This window comes from Macaca nemestrina, chromosome 8 (assembly GCF_043159975.1).
Source record: "Macaca nemestrina isolate mMacNem1 chromosome 8, mMacNem.hap1, whole genome shotgun sequence".
Taxonomy (NCBI): domain Eukaryota; kingdom Metazoa; phylum Chordata; class Mammalia; order Primates; family Cercopithecidae; genus Macaca; species Macaca nemestrina.
The window spans coordinates 47,750,268-47,762,855 of NC_092132.1; the positions used below are offsets into that span (position 1 = coordinate 47,750,268).

General features: G+C 38.8%; 1 protein-coding gene across 3 annotated transcripts in view; it reads right to left on the bottom strand.

The window, feature by feature from the left end:
- The window catches only part of LOC105476095 (metadherin), a 78,585-nt gene that overhangs the window by 38,554 nt on the left and 27,443 nt on the right, over positions 1 to 12,588 (bottom strand). For all 3 annotated transcript variants that reach the window (XM_071067971.1, XM_071067970.1, XM_071067968.1), the window contains exons 3-4: positions 1,113 to 1,197; positions 218 to 394 (exon numbers count right to left, since the gene is read on the bottom strand). In XM_071067971.1, coding sequence (XP_070924072.1) covers positions 218 to 394; positions 1,113 to 1,197 — 262 coding nt within the window. The remainder of the gene's footprint in view (positions 1 to 217; positions 395 to 1,112; positions 1,198 to 12,588) is intronic.

Below are 12,588 nucleotides of genomic sequence, written 5' to 3' on the forward strand. Positions count from 1 at the left end.
TAATTTAATAGGCCATTCATTAGGCAATATGTAACAAGTAACACTGCTGGTATTCGGTAAACCGATACACGGTTCACAATACTCTCATGAAGAAGGGTATATCAGCACAATGATGTTAGCATTCAAAATAGTCAGATTTTGACATAATGATATTTTGTACATCCGAATAAAAGGAGTTTGATTTGATGTACCACTGTCTTATGTTCCACTAATATACCTTTATTCTTCTTGGAACCAACAGGAAATGATGCGGTTGTAAGTTGCTCGGTGGTAACTGTGATGGTATTTTCTATCCCAGGGATAGTTGAATCCAATGAACCAGAATCAGTCAGCACCTTATCACGTTTACGTTGCTGTCGTTTCTCTCTGTGACTAATTTTAGTTTCCCAGGCTCCTGACACAGCCCCAGAAAAAAAATGTTATTCAGTAAGGGGAAGACAAAAAAGTTGTAGTTTTGGGGGAGAAAATGGGGTGGAGCACATAAAATATCATGATAAATTTAGATGTTAAGCTAAAACCAAGAGTGTTGATTATATTAACTCATCCTAAGAATGTGTTCTAATTTCATTATGTTGTTTTAGGCAACTGCTATTATTTATTCTGGTAATTTTTATCAAATCTGTCATCTATGGTTTAGAAAAAGTGATATATATAAGTCATCTTGTCTATCTTTTTTTATCTTGCTAGGTAGAAGTGATAGGAGAGTATTATATATAATCACTAATACATGGGTTTATTAGGTGATGATAATAAATGACTTCTAGCGAATTTTGTACAAAGTCTTTCAGGAATGGTATATTTAAGAACCATGGGGAGAAAACAAACAAACAAACCATAATTCCAGTAGACAAAGACAAGATGAATGACTTTTTAATTGCTCAAAATACTGAGCTTGACTTTAAATTTCAAGGCAGTTCTCTTCAGAAAAAGCACTACTGGATCCTTAACAAAAGTGTTTCCTAACAGTGTCACAGCTCTATATATTAAGGTCTACAGTAATAAAAAAAGAGCTAAATACAAAATAAAGTAAAACAAATGCAGTTTTTATATAATACACTTTGATAAAAAAAGGATTAAAAAATTTTCTACAGTCCTTTCCCTTGCTCAAGTACCTTCATCAACTTCCTTTCCATCATGGCGTGAACTGTTTTGCACTGCTTTAGCATCTGACTTTGATTTCTTCTTATTTTTCTTTGACTGAAAGTAAAATAGAATGTTACTTAATATTTCATTATGTTTTTGATAAGGAGTCAGTAAAATACATAATGAAATGTATGATGCTGACAACTAAAAAAAATTTAATGTTCGATTTAAAAAACTTAACATATTAAGTGGCAATAATAATCATATGAGGTTACCATTGAGTGAGTGGTTACTATGTGTTAAGTATTCTGTACTCATTTCCTTATGTATTCCTTAAAAGAAACTTGCTGGAGAAGGTATTAGCCCCATTTTAGAGATGAGGAAATGAAAACTCAGAGATGTTAAATATTAACTAAATTGTACCACATCACAATGTTAGTAAACTAAGTCATAATAGGAAGTAGGTCTGTCTGGCTCCAAAGTCTGTGCCCTTCCACATCATGCTAATGTAAGTTACATCATAAATAAGGTACTGTAATATGGTGTCGAATATCGAAGCAATAAAATTAAAACCTATTGCAACATGTTCAGATGAAAAATTATGTGATGATTATTGTTTTTGGATTGCATAAAGCAGATTGTTGCTATATCCTATGTATAACAAATTAATGGGTCAATTGTACATAGCAGGTACTATTTTGTCAGTTTCAAAGCAATGTTAAAATACCTAGGATTTGTATATAGATGTTTAATAATAGATAAAATACCTATACACAGACAAGCTATGGCTGTTTTCGAATGATCTTCCAATTCCCTTCTGCTAATATTGTTTTATCCTTTCAAAAGCTTGCTAAAAACGAAATAAGCCATAATTTCTGTATTTAGATAAGTGCTTCCAAAAGAGAATTAATGTTTATACAATAGTATTTTTATACTTTGTATTCACTTATTTAGCTATTTATTGACATCAGCTATGTTTATGTATTACTGCACGCTCTTTTTTTTTTTTTTCCCCCCGAGACGGAGTCTTGCTCTGTCACCTAGGTTGGAGTGCAGTGGTGCGATCTCAGCTCACCGTAACCTCCGCCTCCCGGGTTCAAGCAATTCTCCTGCCTCAGTCTCTGGAGTAGCTGGGATTACAGGTGCCCGCCACCACACCTGGCTAATTTTTGTATTTTTAGTAGAGACAGGGCTTCACCATGTTGGCCAGGCTGGTCTCGAACTCCTAACCTTGTGCTCTGCCCGCCTTGGCCTCCCAAAGTACTGCACACTATCTTAAGAGGCAGTAAATGAATTTGAGCAAGTTAGTAAGCAATGACAGAAAATTGCTTTTCCTACCAATAAAAAACCTGCATATATTCTCAAGTGACATGATCTCTTGAAAGTGATTAAAAATTGTCTTTGACAAAAGATTACATTAAAAAACTAATTTTTTTTACTGACCTCATAATTGATTTGCGTTTGTTCGTTTCATTGCATGTTCTCATCATTAACATGTATGTTTAATATACTGTTTTATTACAGTATGTATATTTAATATACTGCTTTATTACATGTACCAAACTAGACTCACATCTACTTAAGAAAAAAAGGTATGTGGAGATATCATCCACATACCGTAATATTCACCCTTTTAAAGGTGCACAATTCAGTGGTTTTTAGTATATCTGAAGTTGCACAACTATCAAAATTATTTATTTTTTTTGAGATGGAGTCTCGCTCTGTCACCCAGGCTGTACTGCAGTGCCGTGATCTCAGCTCACTGCAACCTCTGCCTCCCAGGTTCAAGCAATTCTCCTGCCTCAGCCTCCCGAATAGCTGGGATTACAGGTGCCCACCATCACACCTAGCTAATTTTTGTATTTTTAATACAGACAGGCTTTCACCATGTCGGTCAGGCTGGTCTCGAACTCCTGACCTTCAGTGATCTGCCTTGGCCTCCCAAAGTGTTGGGATTATAGGCGTGAGCCACTGCTCCCAGCCTCAAAATTTTTATTTAATCCCAAAAAAGAAACTCTGTAATGATTAGTGTTTACTCCCAGCTTCTCTTTCTCACTGGCAACCATGATTCTACCTTCCGTCTTTGTCTTTACCATAGCCACTCTTAAGTAAAGGTAACATATTGAACGTCTGTCAATTACAGTTGAGCAGAGGCAGCAAACTTTTTCTGCAAAGGACCAAACAGTAAATATGTTAGGCTTTGCAGGCCGTAATAGAGTTTTGGAGCAACCACACAACTCTGCTCATATAGCATGAAAGTAGCCACATACAATTTATAAACAAATGGGTGTGACTATGTTCCAATAAAATTCTATTTACAAAAACAGGCATCTGGCTGGATTTGGGGTGTCAGAGTTTGCTATCCTTGGTCTAGAGCAGTGCTGGCCAACAGAAGTATAATGCAAACCACATATATATTTTTAAAAATTTCTAGTAGACACATTTTTAAGTTAAAATAGGTGACAATTTTAATATTTAACACAACGCATCTATAATACTGTCATTTCAACATGGAACTCATATTAAAAAAGAAACACAATAAGACAGTATGTAAAAGAAAACAAAGTAAGTCTTCGAAATCTGGTATGTATTTTACACTTAACGGCTATCTCAATTTGGACTAGTTGCTTTTTATTATTATTATTTTTTGAGACAGAGTTTCACTCTTGTTGCCCAGGCTGGAGTGCAATGGCACGATCTCAGTTCACTGCAACCTCTGCCTCCTGGGTTGAAGCAATTCTCCTGCCTCAGCCTCCTGAAAAGTTGGGATTACAGGGCATGCGCTACCCTGCCCGGCTAATTTTGTATTTTTAGTAGAGACAGGGTTTTTCCACGTTGGTCAGAGTGGTCTCAAACTCCCGACCTCAGGTGATCCACCTGCCTTGGCCTCCCAAAGGGCTGAGATTACAGGTGTGAGCCACCGCGCCCAGCCAGACTAGTCACATTTTAAATGCTCAATATCTACATGTGGCAAGTGGCTACCATATTGGACAGTGCAGGTCCACAGGAACTGAAGTAGGTATTCCCATTTTACAGATAGAAACTGACGCCATAAAAAGTGTTTAATATTGCTGAGTGTGGTGGCTCACACCTGTAATCCCAGCAATTTGGAAGGTTGAGGTGGGAGGACCACTTGAGCTCAGGAGTTTGAGACCAGCCAGGGCAACACACAGGGAGATTCTATCTGTTAAAAAAATCAGTGGGGGTGGTGGCATACACCTGTGGTTCCAGCTACTTGGGAGGCTGAGGTGGGAGGATCACTCAAGCCTGGGAGGTTGAGGCTGCAGAGAGCTGTGATCATGTCACTGTATTCTAGCTTGGGTAACAAGGTGAGATCCTGTCTCAAAAAAACCCCAAAAAACAAACAAACAAAAGACAAAGAAGAGTGTCTAAGAGGCTGGGCGCGGTGGCTCACACCTGTAACCCCAGCACTTCGGGAGGCTGAGGCGGGCAGATAATGAGGTCAGGACATCGAGACCATCCTGGCTAACATGGTGAAATCCCGTCTCTACTAAAAATACAAAAATTAGCCAGATGTGGTGGCAGGGGCCTGTAGTCCCAGCTACTAGGGAGGCTGAGGCATGAGAATCACTTGAACCCAGGAGGTGGAGATTGCAGTGAGCTGAGATTGTGCCACTGCACTCTAGCCTGGGTGACAGAGACTCCATCTCAAAAAAAAAAAAAAAAAAAGAGTGTCTAAGAGCTTTACACGGTAAAGCAGTGAAACTAGGACTGAAGTCCAGTTCTGATCCAGTTTACCCTCACAAATAACCTCTTATTTAGTCTCCCTACATTTAACTCTAAATACAAATTTAATCATACATTAGCTATGTGGCTTTGGGCTAAATCATTCCAAACCCTTTTCCCCAACTGTAAATATGGACAAAAATTCCTACTAACCTCACATAAGGTTATTTTAAGAATTAAAACAAAAAGTGAAAAGACTCTGTTAACTACAAAGTAGTATATATAAATACATTTTTTTTTAAAGAAGGGAGACTTTGAAGAAATCACAGAAATTATGTTTACACAGAAATATCTGGGGATTTGTAACTAAAAATCTGTAGAAAAAAGATTATCGTAGATTAGGCTTAAATATTATTTGATTTTACTATTGCCTCTAAAAGTAATTAACGATAGGCCGGGTGCAGTGGCTCACGTCTGTAATCCCAGCACTTTGGGAGGCCGAGGTGGGCAGATCATGGGAGGTCAGGAATTCAAGACCAGCCTGGCCAACATGGTGAAACCTCGTCTCTACTAAAAATACAAAAATTAGCTGGGCATGGTGGGTGGCAGGTGCCTGTAATCCCAGCTACTCGGGAGGCTGAGGCAGGAGAATCGCTTGAACCCGGGAGGCGGAGGTTGCAGTGAGCCAAGATGGCGCCACTGCACTCCAGACTGGGCGACAAGGCAAGACTCCATCTCAAAAAAAAAAAAAAAAAAAAGTAATTAACAATAACACCCGTCCTGATAAGATTAAATAAAATAATATCCTATGAAAAGCTTTAAAACAAATATGTGATATATACTGCTATTTGACCTGGCCATACTAATGAAGCAAACATCTTAGTTCCTTTTGTTATTTTACAAAAATTATCTGGGCGTGGTGTCGCATGCCTGTAATCACAGCTACTCAGGAGGCTGAGGCAGAACAATCACTTGAACCCGGGAGGCGGAGGTTGCAGTGAACCAAGATTGCACCACTGCACTCCAACCTGGGTGACAGAGTGAGAGACTCCATCTCAAAAAAAAAAAAAAAAAAAAAGGAAAAAGAAAAAATTCTTATCTTCAAGAGTTTCCTTCCCAATGTATCTTATCAATCCAATTAGTTTTCATTCTTAAAAAAAAAACGCACACTACAGATATTTCCTACCTTTTATAATGTCTAACTTTCTTATATGACATATGACGTCTTCCACAAATTGATCTCAACCTTGTATTCCTTTATTCATACACATGAGCATTTGATTCCAAGACTGGTATCTTTTTGAACACTCCTGTTTTCGACCAAGCTGGATTGACTGTGGATTTTTTCTCAGAACAAAGCACTACAGACAGAGTGCTGGGATAATTTTCTTTGCACCTGAAACATCTGCTCCCCTACTGATGTTCAATGCCTGAAATGGCCTGTACTCATTTTTTTTTTTTTTACCCAGCTCAAGTTCCACTCCATTTGCTTTATCTCTACCACTGTCCCCCTTTTCCTTTCCCCTAAGTACACATAATCTTGCATTTCAAAACATTTAAAACTGACAAAGATTTGGCCATTTGTCACAAACTTCCTTGGGACATTTCCAATATGGCTATACCTTTCCATGTGTTCAAGTGTTCCCAGTTTTCCAATAATAATACAAGCTTCTTAAAAGCAAGAGAATAAGAGATATATTATATTCTCAACAGAATCCCTACTTCCCTTTATTTGAATGCTGCATGCTCGGCACTGATTGAAATACGCTTCTGAGGAAGTCTGCCTAGCATCTGAAATTAGTAGGGGCTCAGATGCTGTGTGAAGCAAACGACCTTTAACCCAAAACCTACAAAATTATTCAAAACAGACATCATTCAATGTATCAGGAGTCATCTCAAAAAATCTGTATGTAAATTTTCCTATTAGCTTTCATTAAAATTTCATATTATTCTTCTTTCCATCTCATATGTATAATACAGATGTTAACAACAAAGTGGGCTATAACACAGCCCCATTGGATAAATATCTTGGTCTATGTTATATGTTAAGTACATGTATACGCATGTATGCACATGTATGTGCATGTATACATACACACACCATAACACTCCTAAAGGAGGAATGAGTTAAATGACAATGAATACATATCCATTGGGACTACAAACAATATTTGCACCTGGAACAGTAAATGGCTTCATTCTTTTAAATCTAGATGATGAGCTGGCTGTGATGGTATGTGCTTGTAATTCCAGCACTTTGGAGGGGCTGAGGTGGGCCGACTGCTTGAGGCCAGGAGTTTGAGACCAGCCTGGGCAACACGGCAAAATTCTTGTCTCTACAAAAAATAAAAAATTAGCTGGGCATGGTGGTACACACCTGCAGTCCTAGCTACTTGGAAGACTGAGGTGGGAGGATCACTTGAGCCCAGGAGGTCGAGGTTGCAGTGAGCCAGGGTTGCACCACTGCACTCCAGCCTGGGCGACAGAGCAAGACCTTGTCTCAAACAAACAAATCTAGATGATGAAAAAGCTTTGATAAATAATCATTAGATCCACCATTACAATTTTCTAAAACTGCTAAAGATATATACTAAATAAGATAGATTGACAATTCCTTAGGAAATTATGATAAGTAAGTTCCAAAAATTCTAAGATCTTATCAGGAGTTACTCAAAATATTCAAATAAGCAGTGCCAATACCCAATTGCTAATCAATATATGGAATATATGGTAACTCGCTTAAATACCTAAATATGCCAGATAAAGGGGTCTGCTATCACTCTTGTAACAGTGGGTTAAATAAGCTTGTTATTCTTATACTTCTATGGGAAAAAATTGAGCATATACCCCAAAATGTTTATTTATAAATTTTATACACATTCTACTACACTGATAGTGTATACAGTTGTAAAACATAACTATTTTTAGTTATAGCAATATGAATGAACATGCTTTATTCTTCTGAATATCATCTAAATCCATTCATTTTCATATTTGGTATTAAATATTGTTATATCTGAAAAAGTAAGAAGATCAAAATGGAAGACACGATTGGCCATGCTTACTGAAATATGACACTAATTTTTCCATCTAATTCTCCAAGTATGCAAAGGTTTTTGTGAAAATTCAGCCAGTAAATTTTAATCTTTAACATCAATACATTGTTTCTACTTGAATCAGAAAGTTCTACATTTTTTGGTACTTTTCTACTTTATTATTATTATTATTATTATTATTATCATTTGTTCTTGTTATTACCAAGGGTGAGATAATTTTTTTTTTTTATTTTTAACAAGTGAATTCACTAAAAAGACAAAATTTTACATCTGGTTTATAGTTATCACTTACATAGTTCCATTTAAATTCTCAAAGTAACCCTAGGTAAATGTTATTCTCTCCATTTTGTAGATGAGAAAACAGAGGCACAAGTGATTACTAACCAACCCCCAAATCACATCATTAGTCAAGTGTCAGAACTGGAATTGGATCTCATGTACTCGTGCTCTAGAATCTGGGCTGTTGGCTATTTTTCTGTTAGAAAATTGCTTCCAAGCTGGGCAGATATGAGGATTTTCACATCTAACATACAAATGCTCTTTAATAACAAAATCACGCAATGATGTAAATTTGTCAGCATACACTCTTCACTGCATGAGCTTCTTCCAAAAATTGGCTATTTTCTGACATCTTGTTAAGCAAGCTTTCCTTAACCGTGAAGGGGCAGATTCAGTATAAATTCTTTGTAAAAGTATCTGGTAAGCAGACAACCATTTGTCTTTATAGAAAAGATTCTACAGACTTGGAACACTTCATTTTTCATAAAAGAAAAATAGGCCAGTCAAGGTTGCTCATGCCTGTAATCCCAAAATATTGGGAGGCCAAGGTGGGAGGATTGTTTGAGGCCAGGAGTTTGAGACCAGCCTGGGTGACTAAGCAATTCTGTCTCTCCAAAACAAAAAAAAAAAAAGAAAAAAAAAGAAAGAAAGAAAGAAAAAAAAAAAAATGGTGTGGGGGAGCTACTCAGGAGGCTAAGGGGAAAGGATCTCTTGAGCTCAGAAGTTCCAGGCTGCAGTGAGACATGACTGCGCCACTGCACTCTAGCCTGGGCAACAGAGTGAAAACCTATGTCAAAGAAAGGAAAGAAAAGAGAAAGAAAGAAAGAGGAAGAAAGGAGAAAAATGTATGACTCATTTTTAAAAGTTGCTCAGCTTTATCAAAGTATTTTGCTAGAATAGAGTCAATGAGGCCGGGCGCGGTGGCTCACGCCTGTAATCCCAGCACTTTGGGAGGCCGAGACGGGCGGATCACGAGGTCAGGAGATCGAGACCATCCTGGCTAACACGGTGAAACCCCGTCTCTACTAAAAAATACAAAAAAACTAGCCGGGCGAGGTGGCGGGCGCCTGTAGTCCCAGCTACTCCAGAGGCTGAGGCAGGAGAATGGCGTGAACCCGGGAGGCGGAGCTTGCAGTGAGCTGAGATCCGGCCACTGCACTCCAGCCTGGGTGACAGAGCGAGACTCCGTCTCAAAAAAAAAAAAAAAAAAAAAAAAAGTCAATGAATCCTCTTTGTAAAATCTTTGCATCATTAAAGATGATTATCACCTTCACCCTTATTGTAATTTGAAGGTCCTCCAATTTGCAATCTGGCATTAATCTCTTTTGTCGTCATAGTTTCCGAGAAATAACGTAGTAAATAAATTTCACACATGGTGTTATCTCTTCCTAACTCCCCATTTATTTTTTTGTTTAATTCGAGTCAAAGCCATCCCTCTGTTTAATTCCAGTCAAAGCCATCCCTCCATCAGTGGTTTCTGTTTAGTTTTTCCACAAACATTTAAAAAAGTTAAATAAGTGATTTACTGTTGAGAATATATCTTTGCGGATCTCTCTTCAGTTGCTCACAAAAGTGGTCCTTCATGTGTTTCATTACTGAAATAGAATCTAGCAAGTTCCCCCAAGCTTTAATGTTAGAAACATCTGTACATTATCCCTACCAGGCTGAGTAATTTGCTCTGGTACTAATTTATTTAGTATCATTAGCAACGTTTTTATGTGGCATCAAACAGTATATGCTAAGGAATGAATGCATTTTGGTTGGTTGTAATACTGTTTTTTGCTAATTACCACATCAGAAGGAACAAGTGTTTCCCCATAGTACTTCTTTCTCTATTTAAATAAGAAACCCCCAAGAAATGCATCCAGTCATTTATAATTAAATTCAGTAAAATTTTGTCATATAGAAGAATGCATAAACATCTTAAAAAAAACTAGAAATGCCAGTTTTTACATTCTGAATGCTTAGATATCTTGCTAAATTAAAATAGTTTCAGAATATCATTAGCTTAAATTTCAAGGCATGGTATAATTAGGCAAAGTTTTTATTTTAAGTACCAAAAGTAGAAATATACTTTTATTTCAAAACCCCTTCTTGATGATTTCGCTATTTGGACCAACTTATACAACATCCGATGAAATCATCATAACTTAACGGTGATGTGGCTGATAGAGTTCTTACTAGAAATAACAGTGTCCACTTTCTTTTTTTTTTTTTTTTTTTGAGACAGGCTTTCGTTGTCGCCCGGGCTGGAGTGCAGCGGTGTGATCAAGGCTCACTGCAGCCTAGACCTCCTGGGCTCAAGTGATCCTCCTACATCAGCTTCCCATGTAGCTGGGACTACAGGCATGTCCCATCACAACTGGCTAATTTTTATATTTTCTTTTCTTTTCTTTTTTTTTTTTTTTGAGACGGAGTCTCACTCTGTCGCCCAGGTTGGAGTGCAATGGCGCAATCTCAGCTCATTGCAACCTCCACCTCACAGGTTCAAGCGATACTCCTGTCTCAGCCTCCTGAGTAGCTGGGACTATAGGCATGTGCCACCAAGCCCAGCTAATTTTTTGTATTTTTTAGTAGAGACAGGATTTCACCATGTTAGCCAGGATGGTCTCGATCTCCTGACCTTGTGATCTGTCCACCTTGGCCTCCCAAAGCGCTGGGATTACAGGTGTGAGTCACTGCACCTGGCCAATTTTTGTATTTTTTGTAGAGACAAGGTTTCACCATGTTGCCCAGGCTGGTCTCAAACTCCTAGGCTCAAGCAATCCACCCGCTTTGGCCTCCCCTAAAGTGCTGGGATGTGAGCCACCACACCCAGCTGAGTATTTCTAATATTAGCCAATACCCAAACAATAAGTGATATCACTTATTAGAGTGGCAAAAAGTACATGCTGACAGTAAGAGTAGATCTATTCAAACGGCTAACTGCCCCCTTAGCAGATTTTGACAGAGAATTGCAAAGTACAAAGAATGGCATAGCATACAATTCATGCCAAAAAGACCAATTTAAGAGTGTAATTTATTATTTGCGCAGTATCAAAACTATCACAAGGTGGATACTGTACAAATTTTAAGTGACACCATCCTTATCACTAAGATACTTTTTACATGCCAGAGACAAACCATAACGGTAAAAATAAATAAATAAAAAAAAAAACCACTTTCTGTAGCTAGGTGCAGTGGCTCAAGACAGTAATCCCAGCACTATGGGAGACAGGTGGGAGGAACACATGCATCCAGGAGTTCAAGAACAGCCTGGGCAATACAGTGAGACCCTGTCTTTACAAAAAATACAAAAATTAACCAGGCATGGTGGTGCATGCCTGTAGTCCCAGCTATTTGGGTGGCTGAGGTGGGAGGATACCTGAGCCCGTAAGACTGAGAATGCTGTAAGCCATGATTGCACCACTGCACTTAGCCTGGGCAACAGAGTGAGACTCTCTCAAAAAAAAAAAAAAAAAAAGATAACCTGTTTGCAATTGCAATTAGCCATTTATACAAGATATGTAGCCAGGTTCTAAATGTAATTCTGTTTTTTTTGTAGACAGGGTCTGGCTCTGTTACCCAGGCTGGAGTGCAGTGGCATGATCTCAGCTCATTGCAACCTCCACCTCCTGGGCTTAAGCATCCTCCCACCTCAACCTGCCAAGGAGCTGGGACTATAGGCATATGCTACTATAACAGGCTAATTTTTGTACTTTTTGAAGAGACAGGGCTTTGCCATGTTGTCCAGGCTGGTTTCGAAATCCTGAGCTCAAGCAATTTGCCCACCTCAGCCTCCCAAGTGCTGGTATTACAGACATGAGCCACCTTTGCCTGGCCCTGAATGTAATTTTTTTTTTTTTTTTGAGACAGTGTCTTGCTGTGTCACCCAGGCTGGAGTGTAGTGGCACGATCTAGGCTCACTGCAACCTCCACCTCCTAGGTTCAAGCGATTCTTGTGCCTCAGCCTCCTGAGTACCTGAGACTACAGGTGCACGCCACCACACTCAGCTAATATTTGTATTTTCAGTAGAGACTGGGTTTCGCCATGTTGGTCAGGCTGGTCTCAAACTCCTGACCTCAGGTGATCCACCTGCCTCAGCCTCCCAAAGTGCTGGGATTACAGGCATGAGCCACTGTGCCCAGCCCTGAGTGTAATTCTTATTCAATTTATTAATTCTCTATTCTGGAAGTACTGGTCCCTAAAAATTTGGCGAACTGACATCTTTAATATTTATAGCCCTATAAACATCTAAAGATTTTGGTGGTAACGCCAGAAGTGATAAAGGAACAAAAGCATGAATAAACGGGAATGCTGGCCGGGCACAATAGCTCACACCTGTAATCTCAACAATTTGGGAGGGCTGAGGTGGGTGGATCACTTGAGCCCAGGAGCTCTAGACCAGCCTGGGCAACACGGTGAGACCCCATCTCCACAAAAAATAAAAAATTAGTCGGGCGTGGTGGTGCATGCCTGTAGTCCCAGCTACTTGGGAAGCTG